At 37.5% G+C, this 20423-nt stretch overlaps 1 protein-coding gene across 3 annotated transcripts in view; it reads right to left on the reverse strand.

The window, feature by feature from the left end:
• The window catches only part of SNX12 (sorting nexin 12), an 84925-nt gene that overhangs the window by 38328 nt on the left and 26174 nt on the right, over positions 1 to 20423 (reverse strand). The window contains exon 5 of one of the 3 annotated variants that reach the window (XM_043458283.1): positions 16784 to 16825. The exons of the other annotated variants lie outside the window; for them this stretch is intronic. Within the exon in view, the coding sequence (XP_043314218.1) occupies positions 16799 to 16825 (27 nt within the window). The 3' untranslated portion in view covers positions 16784 to 16798. Of the gene's footprint in view, positions 1 to 16783; positions 16826 to 20423 lie in introns of those variants that run through there. 3 annotated transcript variants of the gene reach the window in all.

Below are 20423 nucleotides of genomic sequence, written 5' to 3' on the forward strand. Positions count from 1 at the left end.
TGAAAAATTCAGACTTAAATTGAAGAAAGGAGGGAAAACCACTGTGCTATTCAGGTATGACCTAAATAAAATCCCTTACGACTATACAGTGGAAGTGACAAATAGATTCAAGGGATTAGATCTGATAGACAGAGTGCCTGAAGAACTATGGATGGAGGTTTGTAACACTGTACAGAAAGTAGTAATCAAAACCATCCCCAAGAAAAAGAAATGCAAAAAGACAAAATGATTGTCTGAGGTGGTCTTACAAATAGCTGAGAAAAGAAGAGAATCTAAAGGCAAAGGAGAAAAGGAAAGATATACCCATCTGAATATAGAGTTCTAAAGAATAGCAAGGAGAGATAAGAAATCCTTCCTATGTGAATAATGCAAAGAAATAGAGGAAAACAATAGAATGGGAAAGACTAGAGATCTCTTCAAGAAAACTGGAGATACCGAGGGAACATTTCATGCAAAGATGGGCACAATAAAGGACAGAAACGGTATGGACCGAACAGAAGTGGAAGATATTAAGAAGAGGTGGCAAGAATTCACAGATGAACTACACAAAAAAAGATCTTAATGACCCAGATAACCATGATTGTGTTATCACTACCAGACATCCTGGAGTGTGAGGTAAAGTGGTCCTTAGGAAGCATCACTATGAACAAAGCTAGTGGAGGTGATGGAATACCAGATGAGCTATTTCAAATCCTAAAAGATGCTGCTATGAAAGTGCTGCACTCAATATGCCAGCAAATTTGGAAAACTCAGCAGTGACCTTGGAGTACAAAATGAAGATGGCAAAGGTTAACAGAGCCCAGTGATTTTTTGGGCTCCAAAATCACTGCAGGTGGTGACTGCAGCCATGAAATTAAAAGATGCTTGCTCCTTGGAAGAAAAGCTATGACAATACTAGACAGCATATTAAAAAGCAGAGACATTACTTTGCTGACAAAGGTTCATCTAGTCAAAGCTATGGTTTTCCCAGTAGTCATGTATGGATGTGAGAGTTGGACTAAAGAAAGCTGAGTACCGAAGAATTGATGCTTTTGAACTGTGGTGTTGGAGAAGACTCTTGAGAGTCCCTTGGACTGCAAGGAGACCAAACCAATCCATCCTATAGGAAATCAGTCCTGAATATTCATTGGAAGGACTGATACTGAAGCTGAAACTCCAGTACTTTGGCCACCTGATGTGAAGAAGTGACTCATTAGAAAAGATCATGATGTTGGGAAAGATTGAAGGCAGGAGGAGAAGGGGACAACAAAGGATAAGATGGTTGAGTGGCATCATTGACTCGATGGACATGAGTTTGAGCAAGCTCCAGGAGTTGGTGATGGACAGGGAAGCCTGGCATGCTGCAGTCCATGGGGTCGTAAAGAGTCAGAAATGACTAAGTGACTAAACTGAACAGCCGTGGCTAGAGGACTGGAAAAGGTCAGTTTTCATTCCAATCCCAAAGAAGGGCAATGCCAAAGAATGTTCTAACTACTGCACAATTGAACTCATTTCACATGCTAACAACGTAATTCTCAAAATTCTTCAAGCTAGGCTTCAACAGTATGTGAACCGAGAACTTCCAGATGTACAAGCTGAATTTAGAAAAGGCAAGGAACTGGAGATCAAATTGCCAACATCCACTGGATCATAGAAAAAGCTAGAGAATTCCAGAAAAACATCTACTTCTGCTTCATTAGCTACGCTAAAGCCTTTGACTGTGTGGATCACAACAAACTGTGTGGAAAACTCTTAAAGAAATGGGACTACCCGACCAGCTTACCTGCTTCCTGAGAAACCTGTATGCAGGTCAAGAAGCAACAGTTAGAACCGGACATGGAACAACCGACTGGTTCCAAATTGGGAAAGGAGTACATCAAGGTTGTATATTGTCACCCTGTTTATTTAACTTATATACAGAGTACATCATGCAAAATGCCGGGCTGGATGAAGCACAAGCTGGAATCAAGATTGCTGGGAGAAACATCAATAATCTCAGATATGTAGATGACAACACTCTTAGGGCAGGAAGCAAAGAGGAACTAAAAAGCCTCTTATGAAGGTGAAAGAGGAGAGTGAAAAAGCTGGCTTAAAACTCAACATTCAAAAAACTATGATCATGGCATCCAGTTCCATCACTTCACGGCAAATAGATGGGGAAACAATGGAAACAGTGACTGACTTTATTTTCTTGGGCTCCAAAATCACTGCGGATGGTGACTGCAGCCATGAAATTAAAAAGATGCTTGCTCCTTGGAAGAAAAGCTATGACAAACCTAGACAGCATATTAAAAAGCAGAGACATTACTTTGCTAACAAAAGTCCATATAGTCAAAGCTATGATTTTCCAAGTAGTCATGTATGGATGTGAGGGTTGGACTATAAAGAAGGTTGAGTGCCAAAGAATTAATGCTTTTGAACTGTGAGGTTGAAAAAAAAAATGAACTGTGAGGTTGGAAAAGACTCTTGAGAGTCCCTTGGACAGCAAGGAGATCCAACCAGTCAATCCTAAAGGAAATCAATCCTGAATATTCATTGGTAGGACTGATGCTGAAGCTGAAGCTCCAATACTTTGACACCTGATGTGAAGAACTGACTCATTGGAAAAGACCCTGATGCTGGGAAAGATTGAAGGAAGGAGGAGAAGGGGACAACAGGATAAGATGATTAGATGGCATCACCAACTCGATGGACGTGAGTTTGAGCAAGCTCCGGGAGATAGTGAAGGACAGGGAAGACTTGGAGTGCTGCAGTTCATGGATTTGCAAAGAGTCGGACATGACTGAGTGACTGAACAACAAGAACAATATTTTTGCTTACCTTGTTGTAGATTAATTGACCATAAATGTATGAGTTTATTTCTGGGCTCTCTATTCTGTTCCATTGATCTAAGTGTCTATTTTTGTGGCAAGAAATCAGTGAGCATACTTCTGGCTCTGTTCTTTTACTCAAGATTGCTTTGGCTATTGGGGGTCTTTACTGATTTCCATCTAAGTTTTAGGATTATTTGTTTTAGTTTTGTGCAAAATGTCATGAGTATTCTAATAGCAATTGCATTAAATCTGTAGATTGCCTTGGGCAGTATGGTCATTTTTATTTATTTATTTATTATTTTTATTTATTTATTTTTTTAGTATGGTCATTTTAAAAAATACTTTTATTTATTTATTCTATTTTTGGTTGTGCTGGGTCTTCATTACTGTGCAGGCTTTTCTCCAGGTGTGGTGAGCAGGGGGGGCTACTCTCTAGTTGTGTGAGGGCTTCTCATTGCAATGGCTTCTCTTGTTGCAGAGCAGGGACTCTAGGGTGCACAGGTTTCAGTAGTTGCAGCATGTGGGCTCAGTAGTTGCAGCTCCCAAGCTCTAGAGTACTCAATAGTTGTGGCTGATAGGCTTAGTGGCTCCACAGCATATGGGATCTTCCTGGACCAGGGATCGAACCCATGCCTTCTGCATTGTCAAGAGGATTCTTTACGACTGAGCCATGGAAGCCCGGTATGACCATTTTAACAATGTTAATACTTCCAGACCATGAACACGGGATATCTTTCCATTTCTTTGCATCATTTTCAACTCTCTTCATCAGTATTTTATAGTTTTCAGAGAATAGGTCTTTCAGTTCCTCTAAGTTTACTCCTAGATGTTTTATTATTTTTGATGCAATTTTAAGTAGGACTGTTTTCTTGCTTTCTCTTGCTGATAGTTCATTACAAATGTATATAAAAACAACAGGTTTCTGTCTACTTATCTTGTATCCTGCAACTTTACTGAATTCATTGATTAGTTCTAATAGTTTTCTGATGGAGACTTTAGGGTCTTCTATATTTAGTATCATATCATCTGTAAATAGTGAGTTTTACTTCTTCCCTTCCAATTTAGATTCACTTTATCTCTTTGTCTTGTCTGATTGCTGTGGCTAGGGCTTCCAATGCTATGGTAAATATATGTAGTGAGAGTAGGCATCCTTATCTTGTTCCTGATTTAAGAGAAAATGCTTTCAGCTTTTCATTATTGAGTATGGTGCTAGCTGTGGGTTTGTCATATATGGCCTTTATCATGTTGAGATTTGTTCCCTCTATTTCCACTTTGATGAGAGTTTTTATTATGAATGAATGTTGAATTTTGTCAAATGTTTTTTCTGCATCTAATGAGATGAGCATGTGATTTTTATCCTTCCTTTTGTTAATGAGGTATATTACATTGATTTGCAAATGTTGAACGATCCTTGCATCCCTAGAATAGATCCCATTTGTTCATGCTGTATGATCCTTTTCATATATTGTTGAATTCAGTCTGCTAAGATTTTGTTGAGAATTTTTGTATCTATATTCATCAGAGATACTGGCCTGTAATCTCTTCTATTGTAGTGTTTTTGTCTGGTTTTGGTATCAGGGTAATGATGGCCTTGTAGAATGAATTTGGGAGTGTTCCCTCCTTTTCAACTTTTTGGAATCGTTTGAGAAGGATAGGATTCTTTATATGTTTGGTAGAACTCCCCTATGAAGCTCTCCAGTATTGGACTTGTGTTTTCTGGGAGTTATTTAAATCACTAATTGAACTTCCAGATGTTCAAGCTGGTTTTAGAAAAGGCAGAGGAACCAGAGATCAAATTGCCAACATCCGATGGATCATCGAAAAAGCAAGAGATTTCCAGAAAAACATCTATTTCTGCTTTATTGACTATGCCAAAGCTTTTGACTGTGTGGATCACAATAAACTGTGGAAAATCCTGAAAGAGATGGGAATACCAGACCACCTGACCTGCCTCCTGAGAAACCTGTATGCAGGTCAGGAGGCAACAGTTAGAACTGGACATGGACCAACAGACTGGTTCCAAATAGGAAAAGGAGTACGTCAAGGCTGTATATTGTCACCCTGATTATTTAACTTGACTTGTATATATATAACTTGTATACAGAGTACATCATGAGAAACACTGGGCTGGAAGAAGCAGAAGCTGGACTCAAGACTGCTGGGAGAAATATCAATAACCTCAGATATGCAGATGATACCACCCTTATGGCAGAGAGTGAAGAAGAACTAAAGAGCCTCTTGATGAAAGTGAAAGAGGAGAGTGAAAAAGTTGGCTTAAAGCTCAACATTCAGAAAACTAAGATCATGGCATCTGGTCCCATCACTTCATGGCAAATAGATGGGGAAACAGTGGAAACAATGTCAGACTTTATTTTTTTGGGCTCCAAAATCACTGCAGATGGTGACTGCAGCCATGAAATTAAAAGACGCTTACTCCTTGGAAGGAAAGTTATGACCAAACTAGACAGCATATTGAAAAGCAGAGACTTTACTTTGTCAACAAAGGTCCATCTAGTCAAGGCTATGGTTTTTCCAGTGGTCATGTATGGATGTGAGAGTTGGATTATAAAGAAAGTTGAGTGCCGAAAAACTGATGCTTTTGAACTGTGGTGTTGGAGAAGACTCTTGAGAGTCCCTTGGACTGCAAGGAGATCCAACCAGTCCATCCTAAAGGAGATCAGTCCTGGGTGTTTATTGGTAGGACTGATGCTGAAGCTGAAACTCCAGTACTTTGGCCATCTGATGCAAAGAACTGACTGATTTAAAAAGACCCTGATGCTGGGAAAGATTGAGGGCAGGAGGAGAAGGGGATGACAGAGGATGAGATGGTTGGATGGCATCACTGACTCAACGGACATGGGTTTGGGTGAACTCTGGAAGTTGGTGATGGACAGGGAGGCCTGGCGTGCTGCAATTCATGGGGTCGCAAAGAGTCAGACATGACTGAGCTACTGAACTGAACTGAATTCAGTTAGTACACTGTATACTCTCCTCAGCAACAGTAGCCCTTATCCTAGTGGGGAGCTGTGCTGGAGCAAGAGAGGCCATAATGGGTTCTTGGTGTGGGCCAGGGCACACATTGTGATACTGGTCAGAGTCCCAGGCAGTTTCTATCAGCTTCCTCTGCCATGTTTGAGAGTAAGCAAGTCTGTGCCTGCTCTTCAGGGGCACAGTCTTGGTTTCTTATAACTCTTTTAGTCTCATTAGTTTTCAAACTAGCCAAGAGTATTTGTCTTCCCAGTATTGGACCCCAATAAGTGGTTTGAGCCATTCACTCCCCAGGAAAGGTCTCCAAGTTCATATAATCTCTTCTGTGTTCTGAGGTGTGCAGGTTCTGATCAGATTTCTGCTTCTCCCTCTCTACCGAATTCATTTGGATCTTTCTTTACAGCCTTGGTTGCAGAAGAGTCTTTCTGTCTTTCTCGAGTTTGTTTTCAGTGAGAACTGCTCCACACGTAGATATATTTTTGATGTATTTATAGGGGTAGGTGGGATCAAGATCTTCATACTACACCATTTTGATCTCTTCCCCCAAAAGACAATAATCTTAGAGAAGTTTTACAAATCTTAGGACTTCCCTGGTGGTACAGTGGGTAAGAATCTGCCTGCCAATCCAGGGGACACAGGTTCAATCCCTGGTCCAGGAAGATTCCACATGCCGCAGAGCAACTAAGCCTGTGCTCCACAGCTACTGAGTCCATGCTCTAGAGTCCATGAGCCATTTACTACTGAGCCCCTGTGCCACAGCTACTGAAGCCTGCTCACTCTAGGGCCCATGAGCCACAACTACTGAAGCCCATGCTCCCTAGAGCCTGGAAGTCACAACTGCTGAGCCTGAGTGCTGCAACTACCAAAGCCCGTGCACCTAGAGCCTGTGCTCAACAAGAGAAGCCACAACAGTGAGAAGCCCATACACTGCAACTAGAGAGTAGCCCCCACTCTCTGCAACTAGAGAAAGCCCATGAGCAGGAATGAAGATCCAGTGCAAACAAAACTATAAATAAATAAAGAATTTTTAAAAGAATTTTTATAAGTCTTGAAAAAGTTATTAAGAGACTAAAAATAATATTTTTGTAAAAGAAGGAAAATAGTATTTTGTGTCACACAGGCCAGGATTCACATCCTTGCTCTGTCATTTATTTGCATGATCCCCTGGAGAAGGGATAGGCTACCCACTCCAGTATTCTTGGGCTTCCCTTGTGGTTCAGCTGGTAAAGAATCTGCCTGCAATGCAGGAGACCTGGGTTCAATCCCTGGGTGGGGAAGATCCCCTGGAGAAGGGAAAGGCTACCCACTCCAGTATTCTGGCCTGGAGAGTTCCACAAACTGTACAGTCCATGGGGTCACAAACAGTCAGACACGACTGAGCGACTTTCCCTTTCACTTTCAGGCAAGTTGCTTAGCTTTTCTCAGCTTCAATTTCTTCACGTTGTAAAGATAATACTACTTAGTTCTCTAGTTATACACACACACTCACTCCTCCCTAACTTACAAAGAGCTTTTACAAATCATTACAAATCAACAGGAAAATGATGAACACCCCAATAGAAAAATGGGCAAAAGATAAGAATTTATTAAAAATTATATATAGATAATAAACACAGTTTGTGGAAAAAATGTTCAATCTCATCACTAGTCAATAAAACTGAAATATAATTTTTAATCTATGAGAGACTGGCAAGGAATAAAAACACTGATAAAATCCAGTGTTGATGAAAGTATGGGAAAATGTACTATTGGTAATAATGCAAACTGGTATAACATTTCTATGAAGCATTCAATAATATCCATTAAAAGTGACCTAGAAAGTTCTACACTGAAAACTATAAAACATTCCTATAAGAAAATTTTAAAGGCCTAAATAAATGGACATACCATGTTCTTAGATTGAAAGACGCAATATTGTTAAGGTGTCAAACCTCTCTAAATTCATCTATGCTGTTAAGTTGCTTCAGTCATGTCCGACTCTGTGTGATCCCATAGACGGCAGCCTGCCAGGTTCCTCCATCCATGGGATTTTCCAGGCAAGAGTACTGGAGTGGGTTGCCATTGCCTTCTCCAAAATTCATCTATAGACTCAATAAAATTGTCATCATAACCCCATCACGTTTTAAAATAGAAATTGGCAAGCTGATTTTTAAATGTACATGGAAATGCAAAGGATCTACAATATCCAAAGGAATTTCAAAAAAGGTTAACAAAGTTGGTAGATCTATATTCCTGACTTTAAGACTTACTGCAAAGAAAGCTACAGTATTTGATAGACAAATAGGTCAGTGTAACAGAATAGAGAGTTCTATACATGCAAAGTAATTTGATTTTTGACAAAGCAATATTGAATTGGGGAAAGGAAAAGTCTTTCAACAAATGGTGCTGGAAAAATTGGATATCGATACAGAGAAAATAAACCTCGACCCCAATTCTACATCATTCATAAAAACTAACTGAATGTCAATTATACCTCAAAAGCTGAAATTTTTAGAAAACCAATTGAAGATAGATTGTGGAGCCAGTCATAAAATATAACTTTTAAAACTATAAAGTTTCTAGAAGAAAACTCAGGAAAGGATCTTTGAGACTTGAAGATAGACAAAGCTTTCTTAGAAAGAACACAGAAAGCAATAATCATATAAAAGAAAAAGCATAAGTTAGATTTCACCAAATTTAAAAAAAGAAACCTGTTCATCAAAAATCACCACTAAGAAAATGAATGGCAAGTGACAGACTAGGAGAAGATATTTGTAAAACATATACCTGACAAAGAACTTGTAACCAGAGTACATAATGAACTTCTATCTTAGATATGTCAAAAGATATAGAATGTGTTGAAAGTCACAATCTAGGAGGAAGATAAATGCCATCATTGTTTATTGGATGGTCTGTGGTCACAGCAACCAGACCTGTATGTAGAACAAGAGGAGGTGCCTTCCCCACAGTCTTAACAGTAGCTAAAGGAACCACTTCCACAGGCTTGGCATGAGTATACTCGTTTTCCTACCTCCCTGCCAGCAATAGCTATAAAAACTTCATTTGTATGCATAGATACATGGAGTATATGGGAAATCTCTGCCCCTTCCCCTCAATTTTGTTGTGAACCTAAAAATTCCCCCCCCAAAAGTCTTTATTAAAAAATACAGAAAAAAGAACTCATGCTTGGTCGCCAAGTCTTGCCCAACTCTTTGCAACCCATGGACTGTAGCCCACCAGGCTCCTCTGTCCATGGGATTCTCCAGGCAAGAATACTGGATTGGGTTGCCCAATTCAATAGTTTAAAAAGGCAAGCAATCCAGTTTGGAAAATGGAGAAAATATTTGAATAGACACCTCACAAAGAAAAATGTATAAATAGTCAATAAGCATGTAAAAAAGTGCTTGACATCACTAGTCATCAGAGAAATGCATGTTAAAACTACAGTGGATGCTACTACACAGCAAAATGGCTAAAATTTAAAAGACCAACCATATAAAATGTTGGAGAGGATATAGAACAAGTGGAATTCTTATACATTATCAATATGAATATAAAATGGTACAACTATTTAAGAGAACTGTTTTGAAATATCTTATAAATTTAAATATATATATCTACCCTACAGTTTAGAAATGCCACTTCTGTCTAGATACTTACCAAAAAAACTCTCCAAAAGACAAAGCAACAAAAGTATATGTTTACGAAAAGACTTTAGTCATAATAGATAAAAAAACATAAACAATCCAAATGTTCATCAATAATAGAAAGGACAGACTGGCATATTCACACAATGGGATATCACTCAATAACAAAAAGGAGAAAACTTGATATGCACAATTAACATGGGAAAATCTCAAAAACATTATGCTAAACAAAAGAAGCATTACATATAAACTGTTCCTTACAAGCTATAGATTTTGAAGCAAATGTTGGTTAATAAATGCATTAACAAGTAATACATTTTACTAAGGAGAGAACCAGACAATTACACAAAGATTCATGGGTAAGAATGTTCATCACAGCTACTTATAATAGCAAGAAAACCTGAAAACAACCTAAATGTCCATTAAGAGAAAATTAAATTATATTACATCCACAAATTAGAATACTACACAGCCATTTAAAATTATGGTACAATGCATATTCATTGACACAGAAAAAAGTTCAGAACATGCTACTGAGTGAAAACAAAATGGATTACAAACAACTCTCCTTGGAAAGAATATAAAATGATTGATAATACCCAATATTGACAAGTATGTGGGAAAAACATACCTTCATATTCTCTCGGTAAAGGGTATAAAATGGTAGAGTCTATGACTGTAATTGAAATTCTAAGTGTGCATACCATTTCACATAGCAATATATTTCTAAAACTTCATCCTATATACTCACATAGGCACATAGATACATGTACAAAGAATGTAATAGTCAAACATTATAACAACCCAAATGTCTATCAGTGGATTTGGCTAAATAAAATAATAGTTCATATATACAATGGGACACTATACAGCTATTAAAATTAATTAGTTGGCATTGAGTTAGAAAGTATAATGGTGGTTACCACAGGCTGGGGGTGGAGGGAAAAGAAAAAATAATTTTTTTGTATCAAAGGGTACAAACTTTCAGTTATAAGATAAATAAGTTCTGGAAACCTAATATATGCATGGTGACTATAGTTAATAACAATGTATTATATAGTTAAAAGAGTAGATCTCTAGTGTTCTCACTACACACAGCAAAAAGTGGTAACTACGGGAGTTATGTTAATTAGTTTGGTTGTGGAATCATATCACAATGTGTACATATATCAAAGCATAACATTTTACACCTTAAATATATACAATCTTTAAATATATATACATATATATAATTCTTATTCATCTAAATAAATAAATAATATTTTAAATGAATGAGCTAAGACTCCAAATAGGCAAAATAATCTTCAGAAAGAAGAACACAGTATCACACTCCCCAATTACAAACTATACTGCAAAGCTACAGTCATCAAAACAGTGTTACTGGCATAAAAACACATATATAGATCAATGGAACAGAGTGCAGAGCTCCAAAATAAACCCATGCTCTTACGGTCAATTGACCATATGACCAATCTATGACAAAGGAGACAAGAATACACAATGGAGAAAGGGCACTCTCTTCTATAAATAGTGCTGGGGAAGCTGGACAGCTACATGTAAAAGAATAAAATTAGAACATTCTGGGACTTCCCTGGTGGTACAGTGGATAGGAACCCACCTGCCAATGCAGGGAAAATGGGTTTGATCCCTGGTCTGGGAAGATTCCACATGCCACAGAGCAACTAAGCTACTGTGGGCCATAACTACTGAAGCCTGCATGGTCTAGGGCCTGCAAGCTGCAACTACTAAGCCTATCTGCTGCAACTACTGAAGCCCATGTGCCTGGAGCCTGTGCTGTGCAACAGAGAAGCCACTTCAATAAGAAGCCTGCACACTGCAATGAAGAGTAGGCCCACTCACCACAACTAGAGAAAGCCCATGTGCGGCAACGAAGACTCAGTGCAAGCAAAAAAAAAAAAAAAGGAACATCCTCCAACACCATATACAAAAATAAACTCAAAATGGATTAAAGTCCTAAATTTAAGATTGGATACTATAAAAACTCCTAGAGGAAAACTAAGTTCCTTCACATGAGTCTTGGTGATGGTTTTTTGGATTCACATCAAAACCAAAGGCAACAAAAGCAAAAATAAACATGTGGGACTACATCAAACTAAAAAGCTTCTGCACAGCAAAGGAAACCATCAATAAAATTAAGACAACCTAATGAATAGAACATATGTGAAACTCATATATCTGCTAAGAGGTTAATATTCAAAATATATAAAGAATTCATACACTCAATAGGTACACTCAATAGTGTGTGCACTCAGTCATGTCCAGCTTTTTGCAACCCCATGAACTGTAGACCGCCAGGCTCCTCTGTCCATGAGATTTCCCAGGTAAGAATGCTGGAGTGGGTTGCCATTTCTTTCTCCAGGGGATCTTCCTGATCCAGGGATCGAACCTGCATCTATTGCATCTCCTGCATTGGGAGGCAGATTCTTTACCAACAGTGCCACCTGGGAAGCCCACACTCAATAGTAACAAACAAACAAAAATCTGATTTAAAAATGAGCAGAAGATCTGAATAGACATTTTTCCAAAGAAGACATTCAAATGGCCAACAGGTACATGAAAAATGAAACATCAATAATCATCAGGGAAATGCAAATCAAAACCACACAATATCACCACACACCTGTTAGAATGCATGCTAAGTCACTTCAATCATATCTGAATCTTTGCAACCCCATGGACTATAGCCCGCCAGGTTCCTCTGTCCATGGAATTCTCCAGGGTGAGAATACTAGAGTGGGTTACCATTTCCTCCTCCAGGGGATCTTCCCAACTCAGGGATGGAGCCAGGTGTCTTATGGCTCCTGCATTGGCAGGCAGGTTCTTTGGCACTAGCACTACCTGGGAAGCCCCCTGTTAGAATGGCTAATTTCAAAAAGACAAGAAATAACAAATGTTGGTAAGGATGTGGAGAACAGGGAAACCTTGTGTGCATCACTGGTGGGAATGTAAATCGGTGCAGCCAGTAGGGAAAATAGTTCGGAGATTCCTCAAAAAATTAAAAACAGAACTACCATATGATCCAGCAATTCCACTTTTTGTATTTATCTGAAGATAATGAAAACACTAACTCAAAAAGATATATGTACCCCCATATTCAGTGGAGCATTATTTACAACAGTCAAGATATGGAAACAACCCAAATGTCCATGAATGATGTGGAACAAGCCTGTCTGTATATCTGATAGTTCTCTCCTGCTTTGTTTTTCCTTACCAGTATCCTCCTGTGATGGCTATATTGCCTAGCAAGCACACCTGTGGTTGTAAAAATAGTAGAGCAAAAGAGAAAAAAACTTGGTTATTGATATACCAGATTTGTGTATGTCTTTTAAACATATATAATTTCCACCTTACATGGAATAATCAGGAAAAGTGTAAAAACTCAAAAGTTAAATAAAAAAATTTATCAGTTAAAAAAATAAATGTTCATCAATGGATAAATAAAATGATGTGGTAAATATATACAACAGAATATTATTCAGCCAAAAAAAATGAAATTTTGCCATCTGTGGCAACATGGATGGACCCTGAAGGCGTTATGCTAAGGGAAATAAGTCAGAAAAAAAAATACCATATGATCTCACTTGTATGTAGAATCTAAAAACAAACAAAAAAAAAAATAAGACAAATAAAGCTCATAGATATGAGAGAACAAATTAGTGGTTGCCAGAGGTGGGAGGCAATATGGGAGAAGGGACCATGGGGATGTAATATAAAGCATGGTGACTGTAATTAATAATACTGTATTGCATATTTGAAAATTGCTGAGAGTAAATTTTTTAATATAATCAACAAAGACACACTGTACCACACAAGGAACTATATTTAATACTCTACAATAACCTTTATGGGAAAGGGATCTGAAAAAGAATAAATGAATATATATATAACTAAATCACTTTGATGTACACAAGAAACTAACACAATATTATAAATCAACCATACTCCAATAAAAACTACTTTTACAAAAAGGAGAGTAAATCTTAAATAAGTTCTCAACACAAGAAAAAGAAGTTCATAACTATCTATAGTGATGGATGTTAACTAGACTTATTTTGGTGATCATTTCACAATATGAAATTCAATAACTGATACTGAATCATTATGTTGTATACCTGAAACTATATGTCCATTCACACCTCAATAGAAAATTGTTTGAATTTTAAAAAATGATTGCATTGATGCTGTATGTATAAAATGACCAAATGTCCAAAATAGATTATGCAAAAAGGAAGCACAGAATGGCATATAAAATATAACATGTGCCCATTATTATAAAAATATAAAAGTATGTGTATAGATGAAACTCTGGAAGACCTACACTAAATTCTTAACAGAGGTTATCTCAGAGTGATAGAACTACCAGATAGAAATCTCTAGACTGTAGGTTTATGTTATTAAGCCATTCTTTTATAATACACGTTGTTTTTAAAATAATAAGAACACCTTTTGAAAGATAAAGTGAAGGGTGGACTTCCCTGGTGGCTCAGTGGATGGGAATCCTCCTGCCAATACAGGGAACACAGGTTTGATCCCTGGTCTGGGAAGATTCCACATGTTGCAGAGCAACTAAGTCTATGTGCTGCAACTACTGAGCTCATGCACACAGAGACCGTGCTCCACAAAAAGAGAAGCCACCGCAACGAAAAGCCGGTATATCACAATGAAAAGCCCATATATCGCAATGAAGAATAGCCCCTGCTTGCCACAACTAGAGAAAGCCCGAGCACAGCAATGAAATCCAGTGTGACCAAAAATTAATTAATTCAAAAAAAAGAAAGTGGAGGGGTTATGGATTTGAAGGGAAATTACAAAAGGATTAAGGTAGTGAGAAAGCCTTAACAAACCAAAGTGGAGGACAAAGACTGCAATAATGGAATTTTACATTTTCAGTAGAGTAATTCTGGGAAATGGCCAAATCCAGGAGCAGGCAGAGAGATTTTTGTCGCAGAACTAGAGTGGCAAACACTAGCAGTGGCCAGAGAACTGTGAAGCTGGGATGCTGCCTGGTTAGTCAAATCACAGAGCTCTCTGATCAGGTGAAGAGCTGGAGTTTGGGTAGAGGGGAGAATAAAAGCTAGGTGCCTGAAAAATTGGGACTTGTCTGACCAGGGATCGAAATCTGGCCCCCTTGCATTGAGAGTGTGGAGTCCTAGCCACTGGACCACCAGGGAAGTCCCAATTCCTTCTTGATGTAGTAATTTATTAACTTCTTTTATATTTCCTTATTTTTTTTGAGAACGCAGGCATCTGGCTCTTATTCTCCCCTCTACCCAAACTCTACACTCCAAAAGTAGGGGGCCCAGATTCGATCCCTGTTGGGGGAACTAGATGCTGCAATCTGCAACTAAAATCCTGCATTCCACAACTAAGATTGAAGATCCCACATACTGCAATAAGACTTGGCACAGCTAAAGAAATAAATAAATACTTTTTTAAAAAAAGAAGGAATAAAAAGAGAATTCCTCAGCAGTCCAGAGGTTGGGACTCCACACTCTCACTGCCAGGGGGCCCAGGATTTGATCCCTGGTCAAGAAATGAAGATCCCACAAGCTGTGGGAGGCAACCAGAAAAAAAAGAAGAAACAGTAATAATACCAGAAGACATGAGCATTGAATACTACCAGAAGGCATGAGCCTTTTAATCTGGGTGTTGAAAGCAATGGTCTGAAAATAGTGAAGAATAAGAACAATGATCATTTCTACTGTGAAACAAATAAAAAAGACTAATGACTAAAATGACTGAAAAAGACAAATAACTCTCCAGCAATGGTGACATATAATAATATGGGTACTCTCATGTATGACTGGTAAGAATGTACATTAGAACAAACTTTCAGGAATAGTGTGGGTAGTGTTGACTTGCTGTTGTCCAGTCACTCAGTCCTGTCTGACTCTTTGCAGCCCCAGAACTGCAGCACACCAGGATTCCCTGTCCTTCACCACCTCCCAGAGCTTGCTCAAACTCATGTCCATTGAGTCGGTGATGCCATCCAATCATCTTGTCCTGTGTTGCCCCTTCTCCTGCCTTCAATCTTTCCCAGTATCAGGGTCTTTTCTAATGAGTTCGCGCTTCGCATCAGGAGGCCAAAAGATTGGAGCTTCAGCTTCACAGCATCAGTCCTTCCAATGAATATTTAAGGTTGATTCCTTTAGGATTGACTGGTTTGATCTCCTTGCTGTCTAAGGGACTCTCAAGAGTCTTCAGCACCACAGTTTGAAGGTTTCAATTCTTTGGTGCTCATCCTTTTTTATTGTCCAGCTCTCACATCCATACATGACTACTGGAAAAACCATAGCTTTGACTATATGACCTTTGTAGGCAAAGTGATGTCTCTGCTTTTTAATACACTGTCTAGGTTTGTCATAGCGTTTCTTCCAAGGAGCAAGCATTTTTCAATTTCATGGCTGCAGTCACCCTCTGCAGTGATTTTGGAGCCCAAGAAAATAAAGTCTCTGACCGTTTCCATTGTTTCCCCATCTACTTGCCATGAAGTGATGGGACCAGATGCCATGATCTTACTTTTTTTGAATGTTGAGTTTTAAGCCAGCTTTTTCACTCTCCTCTTTCATCTTCATCAAGAGGCTCTTTAGTTCCTCTTCACTTTCTGCCATAAGGGTGGTGTCATCTGCATATCTGAGGTTATTGATGTTTCTCCCAGCAATCTTGATTCCAGCTTGTGCTTCATCCAGCCTGGCATTTCACACAATGTATTTTGCATATAAGTTAAAAAAGCAGGGTGACAATATACAGCCTTGATGTACTCCTTTCCCAATTTGGAACCAGTCCTTGTTCCTTGTCTGGTTCTAACTGTTGCTTCTTGACATGCATGCAGTTTTCTCAGGAGGCAGTTAAGGTGGTCTGGTTTTACCATCTCTTGAGCCTCCTTTATTGGCAGATGTATTCTTTACCACTAGCATCACCTGGGAAGCCTTGCTAGCACGTGAAATGAGTGCAGTTGTGTGGTAGTTCGAACATTCTTTGGCATTGCCCTTCTTTGGGACTGGAATGAAAACCGACCTTTTCTAGTGACACCATAAGAGACTGAGTCAGACTTGCCTGTTTGTGTTGAGTCTCCAGCAGAGACAAATAGTCCACAGTTTGTTGTGATCCACACAAAGGCTTTAGTGTAGTCAATGAAGCAGAAGTAGATAGATGTTTTTCTGGAATTCTCTTGCTTTTTCTATGATCCAATGGATGTTGGCGATTTGATCTCTGGTTCCTCTACCTTTTCTAAATCCAGCTTGAACATCTGGGAGTTCTCGGTTCATGTACTGTTGAAGCATAGCTTGGAGAATTTTGAGCATTACTTTGCTAGCATGTGAAATGAGTTGAGTGTGAAACTTTCAATTGATATACTGAACTTCATCAAAATTATGAACTTCTGCTCTTCAAAAGATACTGGTAAGAGAAAGAAATGACAAGCTACAGACTGAGAGGAATGTCTGCATATCTGATAAAGGACTTGTACTCAAAATATAAGAACTCTCAAAAGTCAATAATGAGAAAAAAAATAATCCAATTTTTTAATGGGCAAAAGATTTGAACAGACATTATATCAAAGATGCTCAATACATTAAGTCAAATACAAATTAAATACAAATTAAAACCACAATGAAAAACTTAATAGAATTTAAAAAAAAAACTGACACTACCAAGTGGTGAGGAACTAGAACTAACTGGAACTCTCACACATTACTGAAAGGAATACAAAATTGTATAACCAACTTGGAAAACAGTTTGGCAGTTTCTTATAAAGTTAAACATACACTGACTATACAACCTAGCAGTCCCATTCCTATGTATTAACCCAAGCAAAATGAAAATTTGTGTTCACACAAAAACCCTAATGTTAATGTTAACAGTGACTGCATTTGTAATCACAAAACACCAGAAAAACCCAAATGTCCCTCAACTGGGGAATGGAAAAACAAACTGTGGCACATCCATACACTGAAATCTATTTAGCAAAATAAGAAGGAACAAAGTACTGGTACAAGCAAGGGCATGGAAACATTTTAAAGGTTGTGCATGGATTGGAATAAGCCAATTTCAAAAGGCTATATACTGTATAATTTCATATATATATAAAAAACTTTTTTAGTCATCCTGTGCGGTATGCAGGATTTTAGTTCCCCCCAACCCATGCTCCCTGCATTGGAAGATCAGAGTCTTAACCACTGGACCACCAGGGAAGTCCCTGTATGATTTAATTTATATGACAGTTTTGAAAACACAAAACTACAATGACAGAAAATATGTAGTGAGTACTAGGAAGTAGGGAGGAGTTGACCATAACGGAGAACTGGGGAATTTTTTGAAGTGATGGGTCTATTCTGTATCTTGATTATCATGGTTGTTACACAACTAGAATGCATTTGTCAAAACATGCAGAAATGTACACTAAAAGGAGTGAATTTAAAAAAAAAAATAAAAGGAGTGAAGTTTACTATACATAATTATACCTTAATTAAAAAATGAAAAAATAATCCTAGCACACACATGCATACACACACATAAACACTTAGAAATGTATGAGAACAAAGGAACAAGGAGATTTGGGGGGTGATAGACATATTCATTATGGTGATAGTTTAATGGGCATGTACATATGTCAAAACTCACCAAACTATATTCTTTATGTACAGTTTACTGTACATTGATCATACCTCAATAAAGCTTTTCTAAAAAGGAGGAAGATACATGAGGGGACTTCCCTGGTGGTCCAGTGTCTGGGACTCTATGCTCCCAATGAAGGGGGTCCAGGTTCAATCCCTGGTCAGGGAACTTGATCCTGCATGCTCCAACTAAAGATCCCACATGCTGCAACAAAACTGAGGGCCCCGTGTGCCACAACCAAGCCTCAGAACAGCCAAATAAATAAATTAATTTTAAAAGAAATGAGAAGAAAACATAAGTGAGTATATTTAAAACCTTGAAGTAGGGACAGCCTTCCTAAACAGACGAAAAATAAAAAGCCATAACGGAAAAGAATGATGTATTTGACTACATTAAAATTTAAAGTTTCTATTCTAAAGAGATAAAAAATAAATACAAAAGAAGGGTAGATTGGGGAAGTGTTTGTAACATATATAAAAGACAGATAATTAATATCTAAAAAATAGAGAACTACAAATCAATGAGAAAAAACAACCCAATAGAAACATAAGCAAAAGATATAATAAGCAAATAAGAGAGGAAATGCAAATAATAAACATATGAAAGGAAGATATATAAACTGGCTAATAAGCAGAGAACTACAAATCAAAACATCACCTTTTGCCTTACAGATTTAAAAAAATTATTTTAGTTTTTTGGTTGTACTGGGCCTTCACTGCTGCATGTGGGCTTTCTCTAGTTGAGACGAGCAGAGGTTATTCTTCGTTGAGGTGTGCAGGCTTCTCATGCGGAGGACTCTCTTGTGGGGTATCACAGGCTCTAGGCACACAGGCTTTAGTATTTGTGGTGCACGGGATTTGGCTCTGCAGCATGTGGAATCTTCCCAGACCAGGGATTGAACTCATGTCCCCTGCACTGGCAAGCAGATTCTTATCTACTGTACCACCAGGGAATTCCCTGTCTTACAGATTTTTAAGTTTAAAAAGATTGATATCAATTGTTGGCAGAGGTATGAGGAAATATGTGCTCTCATACACTGTTGTTGGAAATATTCAGCCTTTTGGTGAGCAATACTGTACTATCTATTAAAATGTAAAATGTGCATACCCTTCAACCCAGTAATTCTATTCTTCATTACCTATCCTATAGAAACACTTGCATATATCCACAAAAAATAGGTAATGGCGGGGGGATAAATTAGGAATTGGAATTAACATATACACACTATCATATACAAAATAAACAAGGACCCACTATATAGCACAGGGAACTCTACTGAATATCTTGTAATAACCTATAACGGAAAAGAATCTAAAAAAGAACACACACACACGTATATATAACTGAATCATTTTGCTCTATACTTGAAACTAACATAATATTATAGATCAACTATATTTCAATAAAAATATTTTAAGCCTTAAAAATATAATATGTTTTTTAAAAATGCAATATGCTTTGAACCAATAGCAGTTCCAGGAACTAGTTCTAAAAAATAATCAGAAAAGAAAAAAAAAAAGACCAACATACCAGGTATTTATTACAGTATTATTTATAATAACAAAAAATTCCAGTGTATATCAATAGGAGAATATGAGATAAATTTTAGACATTGCTTAGAAAAGACTGACATCCACATAATGACATTAATTGTATTGCTATGATTTCTTATTTGTATTTTCTCATTTTCTACAATAATGTTATACTTTCATAATAAGAAAACAATTAAAAAATTTTCATAGTAAAAGTTTTTAAAAAGAGTTAATGGAAAAAAAAATTAAAAGAATTAATGGGAAAAAACCAAAAATTAGAAACTCTCTCAGTGATCCTCAAACTATATGTGGCAAAGGACCAATATGCAACACCTGTAATTTATGTAATATTGCACATTATATGTCAATTTAAAAATGAAAATAATTGCTAAATGGTAAATTTTATGTTATGTTTATTTTATCACAGTTAAAAAAGGGAAGTGGGAAATGGTATATGCATACTGTAGAATATGATACAGCATGTCTTATGTAAGAAACACTGATTTAACCTCATTCTCTTAGGTATAGTGCCAAATAAAAAAGTAAGCTGTGGAACAATGTAGAGTATATCACTTATATAGGGAAAAATAAACAAAATATATATATTTGTATTTTTAAATACACAGAAGATGATCTGGAAGAACAAACACCAAACTGGTAAAACCAGTTTCCTCTGGGACAGGGACCTACATTGGAGAGGCTGAAGAAAACTATCTATAATGTTTGACTCAAACAATAAAAATATATTCACGAATTACTTGAAGAATCAAAACTTCAACAGTATGTGAACCGTAAACTTCCAGATGTTCAAGCCGGATTTAGAAAAGGCAGAGGAATCAGAGATCAAA

The sequence above is a fragment of the Cervus canadensis genome, chromosome X (assembly GCF_019320065.1).
Source record: "Cervus canadensis isolate Bull #8, Minnesota chromosome X, ASM1932006v1, whole genome shotgun sequence".
Lineage (NCBI taxonomy): Eukaryota > Metazoa > Chordata > Mammalia > Artiodactyla > Cervidae > Cervus > Cervus canadensis.